At 41.5% G+C, this 25,615-nt stretch overlaps 1 protein-coding gene across 1 annotated transcript; it reads left to right on the top strand.

Annotated features, from left to right (window-relative positions):
* The first annotated feature begins 397 nt into the window (after positions 1-397).
* Positions 398-25,405, top strand: ADTRP (androgen dependent TFPI regulating protein). The gene is made up of 6 exons (XM_020797131.3): positions 398-842; positions 2,850-2,984; positions 14,914-15,015; positions 20,796-20,911; positions 22,331-22,482; positions 23,817-25,405. The coding sequence occupies exons 1-6, from the start codon at positions 513-515 to the stop codon at positions 23,861-23,863; spliced, it is 882 nt and encodes a 293-aa protein (XP_020652790.3). The 5' UTR covers positions 398-512; the 3' UTR covers positions 23,864-25,405.
* The last annotated feature ends 210 nt before the right edge of the window (positions 25,406-25,615 follow it).

Raw genomic sequence — 25,615 nt, 5'->3', positions numbered from 1 at the left:
CCAGAAGGGGCACATGGTACCTCAACTGCCACATACCAAGCCTTGCTCTATCTACCTGTTAAAACTGAAAGCCGCCCACAACAGTTTCTCCTTCACAGCTTAAAGAGGTCCTCCGAAGACAAGATGAAAAAGCGAATACTGCCTTCAGCCTCCCAAAGAGGATGATGCCAAAAAAAAAAAAAAAAAAAAAGGGGCGCAATTATCAAGGCAGCTCTGATACCACCAAGGACAATGCGCTTTTCTTCCTAATCCAATAACTACTTTCTATCTATGATACTCTTATGCAAACTCCTCCCCTCCGCACCACTTCGTATAAAACACCAAAACTTATGTAACTTGGCAACTAATCTTCAGTAATCTTAAGGAAGGCATTTAAATCCAAACAATAAGGCTGTTTTTGTGAGGGCGGCGGAACAGCGGAAAAAAAGCAAAAAGAAGGGCGAAGGGCGGCAAGGGGGGTGGAGGGGAGAGAAAAGGAAGGCAAAGTGCAGGCCGGGCTCCCCCGGCCGCCAATGCAAAGTTCGCTGCATGCCGGCCACGACGCGTCCTGCTGCTTTCCTTCCGGCCACAACCGTCCTGGCGGCGGGCATGGCCGCTTGAGCCCCCGGCAGGGAAGAAGAAGAAGAAGCGGCTCCTGCTGTTCCGCCCCCCACCCACCCCTCGGTCCCGCCTCAGCCACGATGAGGACCTCTTCTCTCTTCGCCGTCCACGGCCTGGCCTTCGCTTGGTACGTCTTCCTGGTCTATTCCATCAGCCACATCGCGAGGAAAGGAGAAGAGAAGAAGCCGCCGGCGGTCTTGCCCTTCGGCGGGCCGTGGAAGTTCCTGACGGTGCTCAACCTGGTAAGGAGGACGGGCGAGCAGGCGGGGGCCGCTGCCCTTGCCTTGAGCTGAGCGGCCAGGCTCTTGCGCTCTCGCTCTCGGCCGGCGGCGCCCTCAGGAAACAGGTGGCTCCCACTTCCTGCTCTTCCCTCCACCGCATCGCCTGCAGGGCGGGCAGGGAAGCGCGCCCATGGGGGGGGTGGGGAGCGGCGTGTGGTTTCCCGGCGGATGGAAACCTCCCTGCTAGAAGGGCTGAGGAGGCAAAGCCTGCCCCCCCCCGTGGAAACGGGGCTGGAAACTTCAACCAGGAGGAACCTGGCGCCCTCCAGATGTTCTTGACTACGTCCCCCAACCACGCGGCTGCGGATCAAGGCGGGGAGGGCTGATGGGACAGTAGGATTAGAGAGCACCCAAGGGGGCCAGTTTGACTGGGACAGCTTCCCTTGGCTGAAACTAAGAGGCTTGGGAGCAGAGAGATGGGCCACTGGGGGAGGGGATGGCAAGGGGGGGGGTTTCAGACCTTTCCACTTGCTAGTGTTTGGGGTCTCCCGCCAAAACTACTTTCTAAACCTGTTTCCCAGGAGAAGGTGTTAGTTGCAACCACTTTTGAAAAGTGTATTTAAAGAAAAGGCTGATGTGTGTCTAATACATGTTACCATGGTTTCACCAGTTCCATCCACTTTAAATTATCCCACTCACCCACCCATCCCACTTCTTCATGGCTGTTTAGTGGCAGACCTAATTCTGCACATCATCTGTCCACCAGCAAGTCCTAAGACATGGGTGGAGACCTTGTGGCCATCCAGATGATGCTAGACTGCAACTGCCATCAGCGTCATTATTGGCTTTGCTGGCTAAGGCATGGTAGGAACAACAACATTGGGAGCGCCTTGAGTTCATCATCTGCCTTAAATCAATGTAACTGACTTTGCAGTGGTTAACTCTTCTCATTCCCCTCTTTGACATCTTTTCTTCAGTTTTGAAGGTTCTATTGTGAGATAATGAGGGCAGGAACTTTCTTTCTCCACTCTAAAATTGCAAGTATGTTGATCATGCTAGTGAAATAATAATGGTAATAATTTGTTTGTTTGCTTGCTTATTTGTTTATTTAAAATACTTTTACTCCAGCTTTCTCCCAAAAAATGACCAAGTCGGCTTGCATCATTAAAAACACAATATTAAAATCTGATAACAGTAAATTACTCAAATATTATAGAAGAATTAATAACATATTTAAAATGTTAGGTAGAAACGTTATTAAAAAGAGACTTAGAAGCAACAAAATATATACCATCACATTTATTGTCTCCTACACAATTGATTCCTAACAGGAGAGGCCTGTTAGGAAAGAAATGTCTTCATCTGCTTGCAGAGATATAGCAAAGATGGGGCCATCCTGGCCTCCTGTGGGAGAGAGTTCCAGGGTGGGAGCAGTGACAGAGAAGGCCCTATCCCTTGGTTGGGTCTTGATGATGTCATCTTCAATTTGCTATCTTCCTATGTTTTCTTTTTGTGTTTTGGTTCTGCTTTCTTACAAGAGAACATCCATTGAGGGGAAAACAGCAGCACAATGCTTTTTGTGTGAGCTGTTGATACACTCAACCTAGAAGCACCTCAGCTGTTCTTAGGTGGATGACCCTGCCTCAAGGCATCTGTTTGGCTTTTGTAGTTTCTGTTAAAACTATGAGATTAATCATCTACCTATATCCAAACTACTATCTTGCATATAACCTGTTATGCTTCTGGCCTTCCCAGAAATTAATGAATCTTCCTGGTTTCTGACTAGACAAAACGGCCTAGTTCCATAAAGCCACCTTATTTCAGTCCATTAAACAACGCAATGCTAAAGTTTACCACCAAAACTAATTTATTAAAGCACTTTCAGTAAATAAGATGAATTTAGCTACTGGCAATTTCCACAGTGCTGATTCACAGTTCCTCCTGAAAACAACTCCCTTAAGGGCAAGAATAGAATTCATTGACGTGTATACAATTAAAATGGGATGCTCATTTGTATAATTAATTTAGGTTTTGCAGGCCATTTTCTATGGGGTCACCTTGCTTGTTGAAGCGTTTGTACTAATGAAGAAACAACGAATTGCTAAGTCCATGTTTCCCTTCAGAGATTTACTCTTTGGTGCCCTGGCTTTTCCTGTATCTACGGTAAGTTGCAAATAAACATAATGATTATTATTCTAAGTTGTATTGCTCATGAAATATGGATAAATGCTTCATGTAAACAACTTTTCTAAAAAGTAATTATTTTATTCTTAAGATGATGATGATGATTGCTGAAGGTATAGCTTAGTACTGCTTTGAGCTTAAATCATAAATCATACTAGGTAATTAAGGAAAAATGATTTATTGTATGCTAACAATCATGCAGATAACCTTGAGATAGATTCCTGGTACCTCTGGATAGGACTCTGAAAAATTCCTGCCAGAAATCCCAGAGAACTGCTTCCTGTTGGAGGAAAAAATATTGAGCAAGACGAGCTTCATACTCAGGTTGGAAAAGTTACTTTTCTGAACTACAGCTACCCAGATCCTACATCCAACATAAATGGGTGATACACATAGAAAGAGAAAGAGAAAGAGAAAGAGAGGGACAGGGGAGAAGGAGAATTTCTACTGCCTTGCATACACTTCTTGTCGTCTTGTCCTTGGCTGGAACAACTTTTCTAAACTCTGGTCTGTTGTGCTATACAGCACATTCCTATGTCTCAGTACCCTATTACGTAGTGACTTCCAGAAAAGAACCTTCTGGACCAGCCTTCTTTTGGCAATGACCCACTTAGGAGCTCTCCTCAGGTTCCAAGGTTTCACTGTCAAACAAGGATACAACATAAAGAATTGAGCAGAAAATCCTCACATTTTCCAATCTGTGGCCCCCTTCAAATGTGCTAGGGGTCCCCAGGGGCCTATATGACCCTGCTGAGAATGGCTGCTTTGTCTTAAAACGGGCAGCCAAATTGTGTATGTATGACTGTGTGTTCTACGGCAGTGGTCCCCAACCTTTTTGACACTGCGAACCAGTTTGGGGAGGATGGGGTCCGTGCACAGAGGGGCAGAGCACCCCCCTGTGCTCACACGAAGGGGTGTTGCTTGCTGGAAGGGGAAGGAGCTCTTTTGCGGTACGTGCACACTCACGTGCATGCGTGAAGGTGCTGTGTGGGTGGGCGTGCAGGGGGAGTGCATGCAGGAGGTGGAAGATCTGTCTCCGCAGCCCAGTCCAGCCAAGGCCACGGACCGGCACCAGGCCACGGAGCAGGGGTTGGGGACCCCTGTTCTGCGGTATGTTGTCCATAAAGTGTGGCTTCCCATTTCATTAGGCAGGATGAACTGGTCGTTTTAAGTGGCATTTGCTACGTACAAGTCAGTTGGAAAAGAGAAATGTACAGTATTTTAAACAGCCTTTCCCAGCCCCCTGTGCTTCCATGCTGCCATCAGCTAGGGTGGAGGATGTTGTCCCACCACCAGCGTTGAAGAAAAATTCAAATGTCAGCTCATTCAGCTCTTGTACATGGAACACCATCCTGTAACTTCAAGCTGCAATGTATCTTAGTCCATCTTTGCCATTAAAGGAGCACATGAACAACCCTCATGGAGGAGCACATGCAACCATGCTAGAGGTGCACAGGATTTCTTGGCCTGACCGTGAAACTCCAGCAGAAAGCTGGAAGTGCACCTGCACTTACAAATCTATTTTTCACTGCATAATGAACACTGTGGACCAAACTAGACCGGGCATTAGTAATGTGTCTGGTCCTTTCTCTGAATCAGAGCTTGGAAACATAAGTTATTTGAACTATAACTCCCAGAATTTACCAAACCAGCACAACCAATGCTAGTTGTAAATGACATTCCAAGGTCAGTTCCAAATTCCAAACTTGTCCTTACAAACATGAATTTGGGTGAAAATAAAATGCATCTTAATTGGGGTCATTTTGTTGTTTGAAACCATCCTTTGTCGTTGTGTAAGGATTTAACCTGTGCCCCATTTGTGCATTTTTATACTTATAGTGTATAATAATTTTTGGTGCATCTAAAGCTCTGTAGCACATTAGATGTCAATGCCAGCTTGAATATGTGAAACTAAGAAGCAGATTAATCCAGGTAGAATTAAGAGAGCAAGGAACCAAAAAATAGTGGAGGATGGCATTTCAGATGTGGTTTCCACCCACCCCACCCCCAGCCATACAGGAAACTCCTGTGCAAACCTTAGAGCTAAAGGGCTAAATGCAGGGAGGGGGGATTTCAATATATAGGCAATGCATACTATTTTTAGTAGAGAACATCTTTTCTCAGATCCTGTGCTGCCAGTGTGCTCTAATGTGGACCGCTCCTGCTCAAAAAGGAAAAAAACAAAGCCAACCAAATACAATTGGTATTGGCATAAAGATCTTGCATTAAAATCCACTTGTGATAAATGCTTCTTCAGCAGATAAGACCTCCTTGTCCCTGATAAGTGTGGATTGCCAGTTGCTCTGAGTAAAATGAGTAGCAGGTGAAAATAGGAAGTTGCCTTATATTGAATTAGACTTTTGGTCCATCCATCATGTTATTGTTGGCACTAATTAGCAGTAGCTCTCTGGGATTTCAAGCAGGGGATTCTTCTGTTCCTTCCTGATGGTTGAACTTGGATCCTTCTTTATGTGTTCTACCACTAAGTTGCAGCTTTCTCACTAAGTCTGAATTAAATGTAATCATGGGAATGTAGCTACTTCCCTTTGATTGGGGTTATTGTTTGTATCCTATTCATTGTATTATTGGCTTAGGATGGGGAATGGAATGATGGACCATTACTTGGCTGAAGTATGTATACTACACTTCCTTGCTAGGATCTGTTCCTGGCCTTTCCAGGATAAAAAAAGAGGCAGGCAACTTGTGGCCCTTCAGATATTGTTGGACCAAAGCATTCATCTCCCATTGTTATTGGCTGTGCTGGCCAGGGTTGATGGGAGTTGACAATCCAGTAGGATCTGGAGGACCAGAAGATTCCTGTCTCTAAGTTTAAAAGATTTGAAACAGCACATCTTTTAAAAAAAATCCCACATTCACAAACTGGAGGCTTTTTGAAGAATTAAATTTCCTGTCTTTTAAAATGGGAGTTTAAATATACATACACTAGACACAAATTCTAGCAAAAACTTCCCTCGTGTCAAATTGTCCAGTGCTAGAGATTTCCAGAAGATGAGCATCTGATCTGCACTGGGAGAAGACATGAGCAAGAACATCTTGGAGGTGGCTGTAGTTCCTCTGTGCCAAAATATTTTGAAGGGCTGCTTTGGTCTTAACAAAATGGTGAAGCAAAGATGTGAATAGTTCAAAACATGCAGACTAGAAAGCTATGTTCTAATTTCCAGACTTTCCTTTAGTTAGGTGAGCTGAGGAAGAAAAAGCTATATTGGACCAAAAGCTCTATGGACATGTTGTGTGCATGTTTTCCAAAAGATGCCCCCTGGCTTTTTAATTTTTAAAAGGGATAGGTTGGAGTTAGCAAAGAGTGTCACTGCAAACCAAGGTCAAAATAATCCATACTATGGGAAAGAAAAACAGTAAAGAAAGATAGGAACAAAAATCTACTCATTTGAAATGTGGTGTTGGAGGAGAGCCATACAGATATGAAAAACAGACAGACAGACAGACAGACAGACAGAAAAGAGGGTGCTCAATCAAAAAGTCAAGCCTGAAATCTCACTAAAGCAAAAATGAGTAACCTGAGCATATCCTACCATGCACATATATTGGAAATACAGAAGTGACCAGAATAGACTATATTCCAGGGAAAAGTGGGATGGAGCAGTAGGAAAAGAGGAATCTCTAACATGAGATGGATTAACTCAATAGAGGAAGCCTCACTTAATTTGCAAGATCTGAACAGAACTTCATGGAAAAGACAATATTGTTATGAAGAGGAGGCAGTAAGAAGAGAGAACAACCCTTGCTGTTGGTTTGCAAGTTCTGAGCAGATCTGTTAATGACAGGACGTTTTGGAAGTCAGTAACTCATATAGTCACTACACATCAGAAGTGACTTGATGGCACATAGCATCTTTGGCCTTTTTTTCTTAATTATCAAACAATGGTATAATGACAAGATAGGTAAAAGAGGCATCAAAGCTCTGTAAGACTATCCACAGAAACAAAGCAAAAACCAGGAATTTCACAGCTTAAATGGGCGAACATCTGAATATTCTCTATTTTTTAATAATATATTTTAAAATGTTTTATATCAGAAATAGAAACTCTTTTTAATGTCTGTTTGGCCACAAAGGAGTTAAAGAGTTCTCCTCTGGAGAGTCATTTAATTTGATCCTGATTGGCAGGGTCAGAAGTTCAGATTTCCCTTCCTCCTCTGAAGCTTGCAACATTGTTTATGCTCAGAATGTTCATGCTGATCAGAAAGTCAGAGTTTTCCCCCTTTGAAATTGCTTTTCTCAAATTCAGTTTCACACACATACACCAAAGCTTTGTTGTTGTTTAGTCGTTAAGTCATGACCCCATGGACCAGAGCATGCCAAGCCCTCCTGTCTTCCACTGCCTCCCAGAGTTGCGTCAAATTCATGTTGGTAGCTTTGGTGACACTGTCCATCCATCTCATCCTCTGTTGTCCCCTTCTCCTCTTGCCTTCACACTTTGCTAACATCAGGGGATTTTTCAGGGAGTCTTCTCTTCTCATGAGATGGCCAAAATATTGGAGCCTCAGCTTCAGGATCTATCCTTCCAGTGAACACTCAGGGTTGATTTCCTTCAAATGGATAGGTTTATTCTTTTTGAAGTCCAGGGGACTCTCAAGAATCTCCTCCAGCACCACAATTCAGAAGCATCAATTCTTCGGTGGTCAGCCTTCTTTATGGTCCAGCTCTCACTTCCATACATCACTACTGGAAAAACCATAGCTTTGACTATGCGGACCTTTGTCAGCAAGGTGATGTCTCTGCTTTTGAAGATGCTGTCTAGGTTTGTCATCACTTTCCTCCCAAGAAGCAGGCGTCTTTTAATTTCATGGCTGCTGTCACTGCCTCCATCTCTTCCCCTTCTATTTGCCAGGAGGTGATGGGACCAGTGGCCATGATCTTAGTTTTTTTTTTTTTTGATGCTGAGCTTCAGACCATTTTTTGCACTCTCCTCTTTCACTCTCATTAAGAGGTTCTTTAATTCCTCCTCACTTTCTGCCATCAGAGTGGTATCATCTGCATATCTGAGGTTGCTGATATTTCTTCTGGCAATCTTGATTCCGGTTTGGGATTCATACAGCCCAGCCTTTTGCATGATGTATTCTGCATACAGTGGTGCCTCGACGTATGACCATAATCCGTTCCAGAAGATGGACATAACTTGAAATGGGCGTAAGTCAAAGCACCATTTCCCATAGGAACGCACGAAAGTGCAATTAATCCATTCTGTCCGAAGAAAGAAATCACCAAAAATAATCACTCAGAAACGCAATTAATCCCTTCCAGCCAAAGTGGTGGGTGGGAAATTAAAAAAGAAAAGCAATCGAGCATGCAAGATCCATTGGAAATGCACAGAAAACAAACGGAGAAGATCGGAAATGCACAGAGAACAAAGGTGACAGATCGAAAATGCAAAGAAAACAAAAGCAAGGGAAGCATGCAGGACCCATCGAAAATGGGGAACCCCCCAAAAGCAACCAAACCCCCCAAGACCCATCAGAAATGGGGGGGAAAGCCAAAAAACAAACCCTCAAGACTCATTGTAAATGGGAAAAAAACGCAAAAAGCAACCAACCCCCCAAGACCCATCGGAAATGGGGGGAAAATAAAACAAACAAACAAACCCTCAAGACCCACCACAGCACAGAAACATAATGCCCCCACTCAAAACCACACTGCAAAAACTCCCAGAACAGTTTTTTAAAAGCAGAAAATGGCACCTTACATTACCAGACAGCCCAAAGCCTCCCTGCAAACATACACACACACACATACACAGAAACAGAAGCAAGGCAGTCCCAAGCCTCCTCCGATGCGCACTCTAACTGCTGGAGCGAAAGAGCTACAAAGAAGCAGCCTTGTCACCACCTACAGTTAGAAATTTGAATTTCCTGCTTTTTTACCCTGCCTTTTTTTGTTCCTAAGTGGAAGCTCTGGTATGAGTAGAAGCAAACTTTTGCGGCCGGAGCTGGTCGTAACTCAAAATGGTTGTAAGTAGGGATGTTCATAAGTCAAGGCACCACCGTATAAGTTAAATAAGCAGGGAGACAATATAAAGCCTTCTCGTACTCCTTTCCCAATTTTGAACCAATCAGTTCTTCCATATCCAGTTCTAACTGTTGCTTCCTGTCCCACATATAGGTTTCTCAGGAGATAGACAAGGTGGTCAGGCACTCCCATTTCTTTAAGAACTTGCCATAGTTTGCTGTGGTCCACACAGTCAAAGGCTTTTGCATAGTCAATGAAGCAGAAGTAGATGTTTTTCTAGAACTCTCTGGCTTTCTCCATAATCCAGCACATGTTAGCAATTTGTTATCTAGTTCCTTTGCCCCTTCAAAATCCAGCTTGTATTTCTGGGAGTTCTCGGTCCACATATTGCTGAAGCCTACCTTGGAGGATTTTGAGCATAACCTTGCTAGCACGTGAAATGAGTGCAATTGTACAGCAGTTGGAGCATTATTTGGCACTGCTCTTCTTTAGGATTGGGATGTAGACTGATTTTTTCCAATCCTTTGGCCACTGCTGAGTTTCCCAAACTTGCTGGCATATTGAGTGTAGCACCTTAACAGCATCATCTTTTAAGATTTTAAATAGTTCCACTGGAATGCCATCACCTCTACTGGCCTTGTTGTTATCCATGCTTTCTAAGGCCCACTTGACTTCACTCTCCAGGATGTCTGGCTCAAGCTCAACAACCACACTCTCTTGGTTGTCAGCGGCATCCAGATCTTTCTGGTATAATTCCTCTGTGTATTCTTGCCACCTATTCTTAATGTCTTCTGCTTCTGTTAGGTCCCTCCCATTTTTGTCCTTTATCATGTCCATCTTTGCACAAAATGTTCCTTTAATATCTCCTCTTTTCTGGAACAGATCTCTGGTTTTTCTTTTTCTATTATTTTCCTCTATATCTTTGCATTGTTCATTTAAGAAGGCCCTCTTGTCTATCCTTGCTATTCTTTGGAAGTCAGCATTTAATTTTCTGTAACTTTCCCTATCTCCCTTGCATTTTGTTTCCCTCCTCTTCTCTGCTATTTGTAAGGCCTCGTTGGACAGCCACTTTGCTTTCTTGCATTTCCTTTTCTTTGGGATGGTTTTTGTTGCTGCCTCCTATACAATGTTACGAGCCTCTATCCATAGTTCTTCGGGCACTCTGTTCACCAAATCGAGTTCCTTAAATCTCTTCTTCATTTCCACTGTGTATTCATAAGGGATTTGGTTTAGCTTATTCCTGACTAGACCAGTGGTTTTTCCTACTTTCTTCAGTTTAATTTTTCTATAAGAAGCTGATGATCAAAGCCACAATCAGCTCCAGGTCTTGTTTTTGCTGACTGTATAGAGCATCTCCATCTTTGGCTGCAGAGAATATAATCAATCTGATTTCGGTATTGCCGATCTGGTGATGTCCATGTGTAGAGTCGCCTCTTGTGTTGTTGGAAAAGACTGTGATGACCAACTTGTTCTCTTGACAAAACTCTATTAGCCTTTGCCCTGCTTGGTTTTGAACTCCAAGACCAAATTTACCTGTTGTTCCTTTTATCTCTTGACTCCCTACTTAGCATTTCAATTCCCTGTAATGAGAACATCTTTCTTTGGTGTCAGTTCTAGAAGGTATTGGTCAATTTCAGCCTCTTCAGCATCAGTGGTTGCTTCATAAACTTGGATGACTGTGATGTTGAAAGGTCTGCCTTGGATTCCTATTGAAATCATTCTATCATTTTAAAGATTGTATCCCAGTACAGCTTTTCCCACTCTGTTGTTGACCATGAAGGCTACTCCCTTTCTTCTACAGGATTCTTGCCCACAATAGTAGATATGATGATCGTCTGAATTGAATTCGCCCATTCTCATCCTTTTTAGTTCACTAACGCCCAGGATATCAATGTTTATTCTTGCCATCTCCTGTTTGACCACATCCAGCTTACCAAGGTTCATAGATCTTACATTCCAGGTTGCTATGCAGTATTTTTCTTTGCAGCATTGGACTTTCCTTGCACTTCCACACACATCCACAGTTGAGCGTCCTTTTGGCTTTGGCCCAACCATTTCATTAGCTCTCAAGCTACTTGTACTTGTCCTCCACTCTTCCTCAGTAGCATATTGGACTCCTTCCGACCTGAGGGGCTCGTCTTCCAGCATCATATCTTTTAGCCTTTTGTTTCTGTCCATGGAGTTTTCTTGGCAAAGATACTGGAGTGGCTTGCCAGTTCCTACTCCAGGTGGATCATGTTTAGTCAGAATGCTCCACTATTACCTGTCCATCTTGGTTGTCCCTGTATGGCCCTAGCCCATAGCTTCTCTGAATTACTCAAGCCCCTTCACCACAACAAGGCAGCAATCTGTGAAGGGGACACCAAAGATTAGATTCTTTCCAAATAAAGAAGGAGGCTGGGACTAACCATTCTCTTTCAAAATAAGTAAGTTTGGTCTTTTCAGCGTATTTGGTCTGTTTTAAATCTACAGACAGAAAAGGTCACTGGTGCCTGCACAGGTGTCTGTGTGGTAAAAGAGCTTTACATTAAAAAATTATAACTTGCCCAACACTCCGAAATTTGGAACAGAGTGAGAGCAGACTTGTGCTGATCCAAGGTCCAGTTTCAAGGTTATATATTTTTGTTTGGGTGCCCCCATTTTTCAAATTGTCTTATACAGTGGTGCCTCACAAGAAGAACGCCTCGCGGGATTAAAAAACCGCAAGACGAATGGTTTTTTCGATCACTATGGTGCCTTGCAAGACGGCTTCTTCTATGGCCATGCTTTGCAAGACAAAAATTTTTTGAGACCGATGCCTCGCAAGACAAAAAAAAAAATTCATTTGCATTGCAGTGCATTCCTATGGGAAGCCGCTTTTCGCAAAACAATTTTTTTGCAAGACAGCGCTTCTCGCGGAAAGAATTACATTCATCTTGCGAGGCACCACTGTAGATTACTAATTTGCTCTGTTACATAACATCTATCAGTGCACTCTTGTGCAGCATTAATACAGCTAGAAATGGCACTTAAATTCTGTTGCCTAACTCTCTCATGCAGTAATAATAAAGTGTTGCTAATATCCTGCATTCCCTTACATAAACAATTTAATTAGTTTTCCTAATGTTTTTTCTTCCTTGATTTTGGATTGTGAAAGACTTGGTACTGTCTGTTTGGCAAAGACTTCCATTAGCAGAAAAGGAATGGAGAATGTTAGCAATAATTTGTGAGACAGACAGCTGATTTGCCAAACTTAGTACCATCTCTTAAAGTTGCTTGTATGTTTTTAATCACATACAGTAACATTCTTTCAACCAAATGATAGGGCAGTCTAGATTGTTTTGCAATATATTCCATTTATTAAAAAACATATAAATTGTAGTAAATGTGACTACTGACATTTAACCCAAGCACTTTATGATTGCACTGCATTTCGTGAAGGCTGGATTTCAAAACTGAGGGGTTCTGGACCCTGAATCTTTCTGGAAGCCTGTCAGAATAATGCTGTTTTTGTGCTGGCTAGCTTTGATTCCTCAACAGTTAGGTATCTTGCCATCCTCAGATACACTTTTCATGAAAAAGTAAAAATTGTGTCTGTGGATCAGACCAAATCTACATAGGAGGTGACATACCCTGCAAAGCAACCCAAGCAAATAGGTTGAGAATGTAAGCCATATACCACATCCCTTTCATCTTCCCAGGCTGCAGTGTTGCCACCACGTTTGCCCCTTTTTCTATGACAAACCTTGTCTGCAGACTGCTGCAGCATGCCCCCAGAGTCTCTTGAATGAGCTATGTGGCTGCCCTCCCTCACAGCTACAGTTAACAGGGCCCACCTGTATCCTGCCCTGGTGTGTTGCCCTCTCCTCTCCTTCTCCCACACTTTCTAGTAGAAGCTGCTGCAGTGGGTGCAGGCAGCATTCCTGCAGCCTCCCAGAAATGCCTACTTCTTCTACCACACCCACATTTCATACTGGCTGTAGTCTCTACCCAAAGAAGAGCAGTACCTGCTTCTCTTCCAGGAAGACATTCTACAACTTTAGTGCCACAGCAGAGAACACCTTCTCTTTCTTCTTCTCATGATGTGTTGCTCCCATTAGTCAGACACAGTGAAGGGCTTTTTTGCAGATCTCACAACACATAATAAGTGTTAAAACCCTTTGTTGCATGTGTTATGTAGGTGCATTTGATGTTCCTAAGGAAATATCTATAGACTGGCTGGATAGTTCCCCACCACCACATTATTGCCACAGTCTGCCAAAAAATAACATGAATAGCACAAGCCAGCACTTGAAGCATGCAATATTTCTCTTCTACCATCTAGCCTGGCCACCCTCCCTGTAACAAAGTAATAAATTACAGTTGCACAACAAAAGAACTGAATGTATCCTGTATTGAATTAACAAGCAAAGCATAGTTTAGGTATACCTCTGTTATTGGAAAATTAACTATAAGTAACTAGCTTTTGTAACAAGTTATGTCTAAACTCTGGACTTTGGTATAACAATTCAGCTCAGTTTTGATACTCAAAACAAATTCCTCTGTCGAAGAGCTAAGAGGCAGCATATCTTTGATTTTTAGAGTCTGTCTTTTACACCTAGCTCCAGTTTGTAAGGTTTGGTAAAACAAAATAGCTTTCTGTACACTGAAATCTGCTCTCTTTTTTTTGTCTGTAAGTAGTCCAGCATGCTTCCCCCACTTTGGCCTAATTTCAGAAGTCCTCTGTGAACAATTAATTCAGAAGGCGGGAAGGGGGACAAATGGAGAAAAGAGTGTTGCAGAGAATGAGAGAAATGTCAGACTGCTCAATCCAGTTTTGGGAGAATCTGGTCCTGCCCATCACTGGCTCTCAACGCACCTACCAACAACACAACAGATGCACACTCTCGTACCTGATACACATTCCAAGAGAAAATCCTGTTCCTGCAGCATCACTTGTTACCAGTTGACATATATAAATTCTTCAAAAAAAAAAAAGAAAGAAAGAAAGAAAGAAAAGAAAAGAAGAAAAAAAGAAACACCCGCCTCCAGTTAATGGATGTGGAATATTGTGTTTCTAGAAATTGCACTTGAATTCTGTCACCTAACCCAAGTCAGTTTTTATAAAATCTTGTTTAAATCTTTAAATAAATTATTTTATCACAAGTTTTGACATCCTTGTATAAGTGGATCCTGCCCCACCATTTCAAAAATTATTGGTCTAAGATGTGATTCCACAAATGTCCCCACAGATGGTTGGAAGACAGAAATCAGACTTTGCCTTGAGCTAAACTAGAGATGAGGACAAGTTCCTTTTTGGGGAGGGGACTACAGCTTCCATGGTTCACACTGGTCACATTGATATTATACCAGTTGTAGTCCAAAACAAAACAAGGTGGGGGAAGGAAAAGAGAAAGGGGGTGGGATTTTTGCCCCATGGCATAAAATGTTCAGATCTGCTGTTTGGTGATGCACTTAGAACTTTCAGCCAAAGAACTATGGCAGAGAATGTGATATATCTTAGTAAATTATAAACCCTAGGATTTAATGTGGTAGTGGAGCCTTGACAGTTAAAATAGGATCAAACCACTGTGTAATGTAGATTCTTCCGGATTTTCTCTCCAGTGCCTTCTTCAGCACTCTCCATGATCTGACTAGCTCCAGAAGGTTTCCAGGACCTCTAGAACTGGCTATTATAGGAGTATATTAGGCATCTGTAGGAATGGGGAATTTGCCTCTCCCCTTAGGTCTATAGGATACTATTCGGTAGTGGCTCACAGACTGATTTGGGGCCACCAAGGTTTTTTTTTTTTTTGCAACCCATCTATTATTCCATTGTTCCACCAACATAATGTCATCACTGGATCTTGTGCATAATGTGCCTTCATTAGATAACCCCATAATACTTTTTCTTTGTTTGTTTTTGAAAACATGACTTATTTCTTAATCTTAAACACTATGTTTCAGTTTGTGTTTACAAGCTTTTGGATATTATACACTTACGATCGGCAGCTGGTTTACCCCAAAAACCTCGATTTGGTCATCCCTGAATGGATGAATCATGCAATGGTAAGTAAAAAGAAAAGCAGGGATGGGGATCTTAAATTGAACAAAGTAATCTTCCATAAATATTCTATTGTAACACAGTTTATACAACAGAAAGCAGGCATTATCAAGCCAGTAATGCATTTTTAAGTTCCATTGAGTCCAGCCAAAGGGTCAAGCACACTCTTGATCCCTCTCATTGAAATAAATAAATTTAGAGAGAAGTGTTTCATGTTGGCTGGATGATGTTCAGATATTGGAAATTTTTATTTGTTTCTTCTCTGCCTTCACTTTAAAAAGCAGAGCAATGAGTGAGTATGGGAATTGCTGAGAGAAGCCTTGAAGTAAGGGAAGAAGACATTAATGAACCACAGCTTGCCAAGTTTAAGTCAATGAAAAGATGTGGAGTCATTCAGTGTGTGTATGTGGAGGGGAGGGGAGTGGCGAGAGACTCTGCCAGTTACGACAATGCATGCAAAAGAATGAAGCTGCTGTAAACAGAGTGTTATATAAACTAGGATGTCTGGGAATACAAAGGAATGCTTGTCAATTTTCAGAAAGGAATGAAAGAACCAGGAAGGTTTATAGCAGGGGGGGGTCACTAACCAAGCAGCTGATTTGCATGATAGCATAAGAGAGGGTGCTAAATAGGAGCAAACTAGTTTCTACATAGTTGTTGAAATCCAGTTGCTTAATATAGTAACTTGCAACTGCATTAGGTCCATTGAGTCAGTGAAGCTTACAGAGGAGTTGACTCACCAAATCTCCAGTGGTTTCATAGGCCTGCTCTAGTTGCAACTTTCTATGCTAAGCAATAGGGTTTCAGCCATTATGTTCTAAAATTCATTTTAAAATTGCCTTGGCTTAAACCTACACAGAAAGGGAAAAGATTTGCCAAAAAAAGAGAGTGACTCTGCTGGCCAAGGGCAAAGATGCTGCCTGTAAAATAGAAGCAGTGGGCGTGTGCTAAAGTAAAGATTCGTCTTCTTGAGGATAGTGGGAAGAAAAGTTCCGTACAAGAATGAGTCATCAAAGCCCAAAAGAATGAAATAATCATACTCAAGATTCACCTTTGCTTCTCTCAGCCGCCTTGGTTCAGTTCCATGTTAGACAATTAGCTTTAACTCAGGCAGGACTACTGTAGAAGAAAGACTCACAGTCTGTGCCCAAATTGTCCAAATACTGCAGCAGGGACATGAAACAAATTCATTTGCATCCCTTATTCCTTTATTCCTGCCAACCTAGCAGTTCAAAAGCATGCAAGTGCAAGTAGATAAATAGGTACCACCTCGGTGGGAAGGTAACAGCGTTCCGTATCTAGTTGCGCTGGCCACGTGACCACAGAAACTGTCTTCAGACAAACGCTGGCTCTACAGCTTGGAGACGGGGATGAGTACCGCACCCTAGAGTCAGACACAATTGGACTAAATGTCAAGGGGAACCTTTACCTTTACCTATTCCTTTAGAATCCTGGTTGAGAGGAGAGAGCTTGGAAACTTGTTTTTTTTTTTTTTTAGTATACAAAAATTGTGAATTTCGTTGTATGTGTATATACTTACAATGACAATAAATTATTATTATTATTAAAGGGATTCTGGGAGTTGCAGTTTAACAAAAACATTTCTAGGCTCTGGTGAGGAAGATGGATACAGGGGTCTGCCGCATAGGTGAAAATGTGCCTTTTAACGTCTTGAAGTCTTTACATGGCAGTGTGGTGTTATGGTTAGAGTGTGGGACTGCCGAAAACCAAATTCCATTCCTTCCTCTTCTTCAACCAAGAAGCTGTCTGGGTGACGTTAGGCCAGCAATTTCCTCAGTGTCACTTACCTGATGGCTCTGAGAGATGGGGGTAGAGCTGTGCATCCTTGAAACTCCTCAGAGGAAACGGAATAAAAATGAAAATAAATAAATAAATAAAGAGAAATTTCTGCAGCCCCCAGGAACACTTTTGTCATGCAAGCAAGCAGGAAAGACCACAGAATGGACTCAGAACTGTGTGTCAGATAGCAAATGTGCTAAATACAGGAGTAGGAATATAGCCATTGACATGTCAAAAATTTTTTACTCGTTCCCTGTCCAAAGTTTTATGGTCATGGGATTTGGGGTTAGACTTGCAATGTCATCAACCATATGGGCAAGAACTCCTTTTTAATGGAAAAAAAAATCAAAGTTGAACAGATTGAGCATCCAAATAGCTTTATCAAGGTTCAGAGGGAAATCCGGATCTAGCATAAATCTATTTTACTGTGATTCATATGACAGAAGTGAAACTCTGAGCAGAGTGTACTGCACTAAGTGCTGTGATCAGATTATCAGTGTTAATTTATCTTTTTGATTTAATTAGTTACATTTCTATCCCTCATTACAGAAGAGCTACCTCACACTGACGCTTGCATGTCACCCTTCCTGACAAAGAGCATAGCATACAGGTTGGCTGATTGTAATCTGTGTGTATCAATAGGACTTGAAAAACCTAATGATAGACTTGGTGTGAAATCCTTACCCACACCAGTTAGCAACTGCATGATTGTGTGTGTGTGTGTGTGTGTGTGTGTGTGTGTGTGTGTGTGTGTGTGTGTGTGTGTGTGTGTGTGTGTGTGTGTGTGTGTGTGTGTGTGTGTGTGTGTGTGTGTGTGTGTGTGTGTGTGTGTGTGTGTGTGTTCTTTGCCTTCACTGTGGCTGCAGTTCAAATAGGAGCTTTACATTTGCAGGGGAAAAGTTATATGGACACAAATGGATCAGCAGGAGAACAGCAGCAATAAATGCTGTTGCAAACGTGTTCAAATAAAAAAATGTTTAGCTGAGATATTTAGGCTACAAAGATGAGCCCCTCCCACATTCCTGGTATAATTAATTACCAAAATAAATAAATAAAACTTATTTATTTTAATGTGCAGGCATATGTGCTAAAACCTAGGTTTCTGGTCAGCAATATTGACAGGAGTGGCTGAAGACATTTTGCTGCTGACGGGAAAGACACAATGAGGCCTCTTTCCCCATTCTACAGCTAACTGGACCACCAATATTTTAAATATATAAAATAATAATAATAATATTGACAATAGTAGAGTAGCACTATTCATGATACCTAAAGGTGGCAGAGGTATATACTTGGAGCTGTGTGTACTAATGCACATCTGAGAGCAGAGCTTGGAAAAGTTACTTCTTTGACTGGTCATGCTGGCTGGTGGATTTTGGATTTGGGGAGTTCTGTTACCTGAAAAGTACCTTCTCCAAGCTCTGCAAAGCTTGAATGCATTAGGCAGAAGCTAGGTTGAAGAATTCAGCTCAGCTCTTGATGTCCTAGGCCAGGGGCCCACAAAAACACGGGCCTACAGTGCTTAGAGTAGAGACCACCACATTCTGCAGTGTGGAGAATTCAAAACTGAAAGGGATGAAATAATTTCTCAGTTCATGCTGGGCAGGAAGGGCAGGCTATCACCCTCTCCCAAGAAAGGTTTTGGAGGTAAGAAGACTTCAGTTCATACTAAGCTGTGGAGACATCTGGAAGCAGTGAGAAAGAGTTTGACTGCTTCCATGTGTCCTCAAAGGCTGGCCCCTTCCTCTTCCTGAGTCCTCTGTATGTGTGGTAAAATTATTCAGTGTTTAGTTGCTTGGAGTCTGGTTATCTTAGTGTGTCAGAAATGACCCTCAGAGGCATGTTTTTCAAACCATGTTCCAGGAAACTCTAAGAAGCCTCAGGAGTTCCTTGCTGAAAATATGGCAACAGGAAGACAAATTCTCTGAAGGACAGCTTGACAATTACTGTTGTTTTCCTCTACAGTGTAGCACATTAGGAGAGGGCTAATGGCACCCCTTCCTGAATTGAGGAGTACAGTACCTGAGGTCAGTTATTTTGGAATCTGAGGCAGAAGGTTCCAGAAACACCTCTCCCCTTCCCTGATGATAAAGAATAATTAATGCCATTAGCAATTTGCTGTTGCTCCCTGAGAACCCTAACGATAGGGCCAGTCCTGCTAGGGAGTATTCTGTCTATCACAAAATACATTTTTGTTTCAGAGGGAAGATGATAAGGCCCAAGCCTGGCTAGTGTCTCAAACTAAGGGAGTGTCCATTCTAAATTCTAAAATAGCCACTCCCCAGAATCTTCTCCAGGGTCTAAGGAGAGGATGGATAACCTGGGCCTCCAGACATCACTGGATTACAACTCCTGGATAACAGGAGTTGCAGTCTAACAACAGCTGAAGGGCTGCAGATGGTCTGTCTATACATTATGAGTTCTGTGGCGGGCCTACAGAGAGACTGGCAGGGTGAGCAAATCAATGTGGAAAATGTTCCCGCAGGACTGAAACTTTGAAAGCAAATGCCTTGAATAAATGAAGACTTTGCCCCATCCCCAAAAGTCTGAACCCTTCAGTTCAGTATTTAAACTGTATGTAAATTGAAACTATTCGTATAGTAGTGTGCTGTCCCAGTAAGTGTGGCAGAGTGACACTCTTTCCTCAGAAAGTAAAGCTTTTAATTTAACTGTAGAAGTAAATAAATCAAAACAAACAGCATGGGCCTTATAGTAAAATAAAGCTTTCATAAGCAGTCTGAATAAAATCCTTCATGCATTCAATTCATTATCAGCCAGATCACTACGTGCAATCTTTGTTCAGATCAATGGCTTTGGTTTTGGGGGGTTGTTTTGCTTTGTTTTGTTTTGGTGAGGAGTGTGGTGAAAGTGAAATGTTTCATTCTCCCTCTGTGATAATTATTTTTCTTTGTCACTTTTACTTATTACAAATGAAACTGAAAAGAAAACTGTTAATGGGAAACACAGGAGTGAGTCACTATTTCCAGACATTTTTGCCAGCTCTCAGAGACTGGTGTCAATCTGGGCCTAATTATTACGATTTGCTTTTAAAACTTTTTTTTAATTGCTCAAAGAACAAAGCTTGCAATTACTTGAATGAATGCTAAATTAAACAATACATTATACTGGAAATGAAGTTTAATTGCCTTTAATGGCTTGTGGTGTGTGGCATGACAAGAGCCATATTTAAATTGCTATGAGTAGGGCACATTTTTCTGCGAAGAAAACAAAATGCATTTAAAGGACTTTCCGCTAATTTTAAATCACAGTATATGGTCCATTACTACAGGCAGTGTCAAAGCCAGCTTTCCATCATCTAGCATATGCAATTCATTTAGAAGGCTTATTGAAAGCTGCTGGCAAATGGAAAAGTTTGCAATCACTGGCTGACTTGTACACCTCTTTGGTATTGGATTTTATCAGCATTAGCAACATGTACTTTTCTAAAGGTATTGTGTGTGGGTTTTTTTTTTTAAAAAAAACTGTAAATTGATGTGAATGGTTAAAAATAAACATAGAGGCAGGCTTAAATGAAATGTCAGGAATCACTGACCAGCCTCACTTTGTTATCTCAGGATCTGTGGTTCAAAAAAAATGTTATTTGTTTAGGTCAGCAAGTCTCTTTTTTGCCTTGGATCTCATACATAAAATGCAGGAATGAACAATATACTTGCTCTAGAATGCCAGGAAATACAACAGTTCTAGAAATAATGAATATAAATTAAAATATATAAAATATAAAGCGTACACTGGGGAATTATAGTCTTATTACTAAAAGATGCTTCATCTATCTACAGTATATCTGTTTACGTATGAGCTAGTTTTCTGACTTCTACTGTTGTCTATGTGACTTAGTTAAAGCATCCTCTCCTATTGTTTGGGGTGGAGGGAAGCACGTTTTAGTGCATAATTAGGAGTAATTAGGAGTTTCACAGATTCACAATGAATACAAATTTGTATAATACAAACTGTGTTTTCTCTGCAGCACACTGCTATATTTCCACTGGCCCTGCTGGAACTTTTTACTACCCCTCGACGTTACCCATCAAAGGGTAAAGGTCTCAGCTTGTTGGGAATTGCTGGTTTTGCTTATACCTCTTGGTAAGATCTTATTTTTAATGAATAAAGTCTCTTTCACATGATTCTTTGGCAAGAAGTCAAGAGGGGATTCCTTCTCTCACCTAGTTATTACATACGGCCAGATGACCTCAATTGCAAAGACTTCGCTTTCCTCAACCCTGCTGAAATAAATCCTGACTGTTCAGCTACAAATGAACTCCTGATCTGACTTTAGAGAAGCTTTGGAACTATGTGAACGATTGCAATTATACAACCCATACATTAGGCTGTACGAGGGATTTTTTAGACTAATCAAATCCTAAACTTAATGAGATCATGCACGGTGCTTATCCACATTCTTTTCCCATGTGCCCATTTCCTTTACTCAAGTGCTTTGCTTTGTGCTGTCTCCAATTCTTACTGTTCTGAGCTTTGAGACCGCCCCCCCCCTTCAGCTCATTCATTATACTTGCAGTTCTTGTCTTTCACAGTCTGCTGCAACCATAATGAGAAAAGCCACTTGTTTTGGGAACAAAGTTGAGAAAAATCTCCAACCACCATAGCTATTGGTTCTGCCAGTTAAGGGGTTCTGGGAGCTGCAGTCCAAAAACAGGAAGGAAGGAAGGAAGGAAGGAAGGAAGGAAGGAAGGAAGGAAGGGAAGGGAAGGGAAACATTCCTAGGTTCTGCCTGTAGTACTACAGGGGAAGGAATGACAGAAGTTCATTTCATTCTGGCAGAGGTTGAGAACCTGTGGTCCTCCAGATTGTGCTGGATTTTGATTCCTATTTTACCTGACCATTAGTGATGCTGTCTGAGCAACAGAAGTTGAAGCACAGCAGTATTTGGAAAAAACACAGCTTTTTTCATCTGTGCCATGATGCAAGCAGTTCCTCCTATTGTGGGTTTACAGACAGTGGTGGAGAGAAGATTGTCCACTGAACTGCATGTAAAGTCTATCTCTTTTGGAATAGAAGCCTAGTACCAGCTGTTTTTGCAGTAGTGGTCCATGATCTGTAAGCCATTCCAGCAGCCTGCTGGTTGAAAAGTAAGATATACATGCTTTTAATGAATCAGTAACTTGCAACAAAACCAGAGAGTGGCATAGACCAGGACACTGGGTTTGATCCAGACATATTCATATGTACATTTCTCTATGGGTGATCTTCGCTGAACGATGAGGTATTTCCCCATTGGAATGCATTAACTGGTTTTCAGTGCATTCCAATGGGGTTTTTTTTCCGCTTGATGACAATTTTGCTTAGCAGCGATTTTCCTGGAACGGATTATCGTCAAGCGGGGCATCACTGTGGATGGAACTGAAATCAATCACCCATGACTTCATTTCCATCTGATCTATTTAGGTGGAACTAGTTAAAGTATGACAAGGTCTGGAACTAAACTGAGGTGTATGTCTTTGACTTGGGACATCATAATGAAAAATACATTTTCTTCTCTTCTAGGGTCCTGTGGATTTACTCTGTAACTGGGAAGTGGGTATACCCTGTCTTTGAGGTTCTAAGCCCTCTTGGCAGAGTAGCCTTTTTCTCTATAGGTTTTCTCATCATGTTCTTTATCTATAACGTGGGAGAATTTCTCTGCCGCATGATTTGGGGTAAGTCCAGTCTTACAAAGAAATTCTCTAAAGTTAAAAGGTAAGCACACGTGATACCTTTATTAGACCAATAAAAATTGGTACAGAGAAGCTAGCTTTCAATCCATGCAGATCTTCATCACTAGGCACAGGAAGTCTTTGTGTGTGGTGCATAAAAAAAACATAAAACTTCCTGGAATTCATGGCCAAGTGTGTAGGCCAAGGTTCTCTGCTTAAAGCACGCTTCAAAATGAGGGCTGTGATCATGGCTTTTTTATTTTTGTCCTCTAAAGTTAGCAATAAAAATTGCTTTTATTAGCCCACATCTTATATATTCATGGCAGACTAAAAGACTAAAGAAGGAGGAATTAACTGATTAATTCATAAACCTAAATTAATTGATTTTCATAGCTTCCTTGCTTTGGAAACAATTCTTGTTCCCATAGTCTGTTTACATGTCAGCTTTTCTCCACTGTTGCATTCTATCCCACTCCCGTTTTTGAATATTTCAGGGTTTTTCCCCCTCCAATTTTTCACTTGTTTGCTGAATGTGTACATTCACTTTTCGTTCCCATGTCTTCATATTTTCTTTCAGTGGCTCATACTCAATTTTTGTATATTTTTCAAAAGTGTTGTTCAGATGCTCTGAACCTCATTAAGGCTCTGAGACTAAAACCAGAACGGTGTTAACAGGTAAACAACCTATAGACCACCAATTGCAATTGATATAAGTGCATACAGTATATGAAGGGGTAAGCTCTGGTAATTGTCATTTTCAGGGGCAGGGTACTTCCGTGTATGATACAAAACACTACCCCTGAAGCTTATGTGCAGGACCAGACTGTACATTGCAGATAGCTTTAATTAGAATGCCGAACTGGCTAAATGTTGAAAACATCTGATTGTCCCAGCAAAAGCTTTCCAAAAGCTGTAGTTTTCAAATCACCTTGCTTTTTTGTGATTATCATGGGGGTGTAAGAAAAAGAATAAATTGCAAGTAGAACTACTAATTCATGAAAGTCTGCCTGAATCACATGTTATTACAATTCAGACATACGTAAGAGTAGATCCCTGTCCTACCCTAGTTAATTTTACTGCAGGACGCAGTAGTTAGCATCTTTTGTTGTCTACAAGCAAGTCTGCAACCATCTTTCATTTCTGTTTTGGCAGTGACAAATTACTGCCAGTAGCATTCTGGTGGATATATTTTCCCCATGAGCTATTGACTCCTTATGACTACTTAGTTTGTATTTTCTTCTCTAGTATAGAACAAAAACATGTACTGTTGTACTCTTCATTTTTCATCCCCCCCCCCTCAGTAACACCTTTCTGTTCTTCCATGCCTTTGTATACAGGTGACTCTATAGTAATACTTGACATTTACAAAAAGAAGAGTAAATGAAACATTGATGTTGCAGAAAGACCTAGAGGAATGATGAAATCAATGAATACAAATTATGAACCATTGAAGACAAGTGAGAAGCTCTCTCTGTGTGAATCCTTCTCTCATCCTTTTGTTTTTTAGTGTCTTCCAAGAATGCTGAGATTACAAATAAAATAAAATAAATTGTATCGGGGTTGGGGAATCAGGCTGGACAAAGCACTTTTCTATGGATTTCAGAAAGGTCAGGATGGATCCCCAAGCACATCAGGCCACATGCCAGGCCTACATGCTCAGGCACCCAGCATGTGCCAGTATATGCACTGGTTTGGGGGTGGGTGTATAAATCTACCTAATCTGCACTGGGAGAGCTGCAATAGTTTTAGCAGCCTTGGATGTTCATGCATATGTATCACACTGCTATGGAAATGAAAGTTCCCACAAGGACACACAAAGCTAGACGCTTGCTGTACCCAACCTGATGCAGATTATACCATTCCCCCTCTCTTCTGAAGGGCAATCTGGGGCAGGATTTATACCAGGAGGCCCCTTGTAGCCTGAAGGGATTTCAGCTCTGGTGATATGATTGCATCAGTGTGTGCTAGATCTAGAGGCCTCTAGGTAGGAAAGGCCCAGAGGCCCTTGTGGAGTTGACAAGAATTCTAGTCGCCATGCTGAGATAAAATGAAAAGTAACATTGATTCTTCCCCTCCAACTATGCAGCCTCTTTGCCTAATGGTACTCAACAGCCTTAGTGCTTTTATAGCTAATACCCACAGATATGATCTGTATAACTCCTGAAATAAAAATTAACAAAGGAGATATCTGGTTTGATAAAACAGTGAATTCAAATCTACAATTATGTTGCCCTGACACGGGGTTCTCAATCCCTAAATGAATCTTTTTGTGTTAGATCATGGTGGATAACATGGGGGAGAAATGAATGATGGCATTCTTTTAGGTGGACAAAGGTGGCGGGAGGCAGTAGTTAATATATAAGATAAATGCACCAAGCATCCTGTTTTTAACTAATGCCCAGAGCCATGTTAACCCATGGCTTGTGCCCCTTGGCTTTCAGGTACTTTGCCCCTCCCCCACCCCTGGCACTTTAGGCTTTCATCCCACTGCAGCTGACAGCCCTAGGGCACCTCAGGAAAAAAAACTGAGAGGCCCCTTAGTCCCTGTGGGGCCCCCAGGTTTCAACCTAGTCAGTCTTATGAAGAATACGGCTTTGCTCATGTCATGGGAGAAGTCTTCACTAAATTCAAAGTGACTCCAACATGAGGCTTCTTGACATATTAATATGTGTATTTTGGAAAGACATGGTTTTCATGCTAAGGTTTCAGATATGGTAATCCCAGTTTTAAATAATGTAATTATGACAGCTCCATTAACAGACTGACAAAGTGTACAATTTACAGTGCTATTTAACATACATTTATCTGCCATATTTTACATTAATTTACTAATCTAACTAGCTAGTATCTATGGTTATTTTTGGTGTCTCATTAAGCCTTAGAGCCCAGGAACATTTCTAAAAAGACGAATAAAGAATTAACACGACTGTGCGTTCTTTATTGGTCAGTTTTCTTAAGCACTAAGTGCAGTGGCTCGGTTTTAGTTTTTTTAAAAAAAAACTACTAAGAAGGACAAACAGAATAACCATGTTAGTGCTAAGAGCCCTCTCCAAACTCAGTGTCTGATAAAGCCTAAAAAAAGAGGATTCTTAATCTTCCAGATTTTCTCCACAGCTTGGTGAATTTACTTTTAAAA

This window comes from Pogona vitticeps, chromosome 4, assembly GCF_051106095.1.
Source record: "Pogona vitticeps strain Pit_001003342236 chromosome 4, PviZW2.1, whole genome shotgun sequence".
NCBI lineage: Eukaryota > Metazoa > Chordata > Lepidosauria > Squamata > Agamidae > Pogona > Pogona vitticeps.
This window is presented reverse-complemented; position numbering and strand designations above follow the sequence as displayed.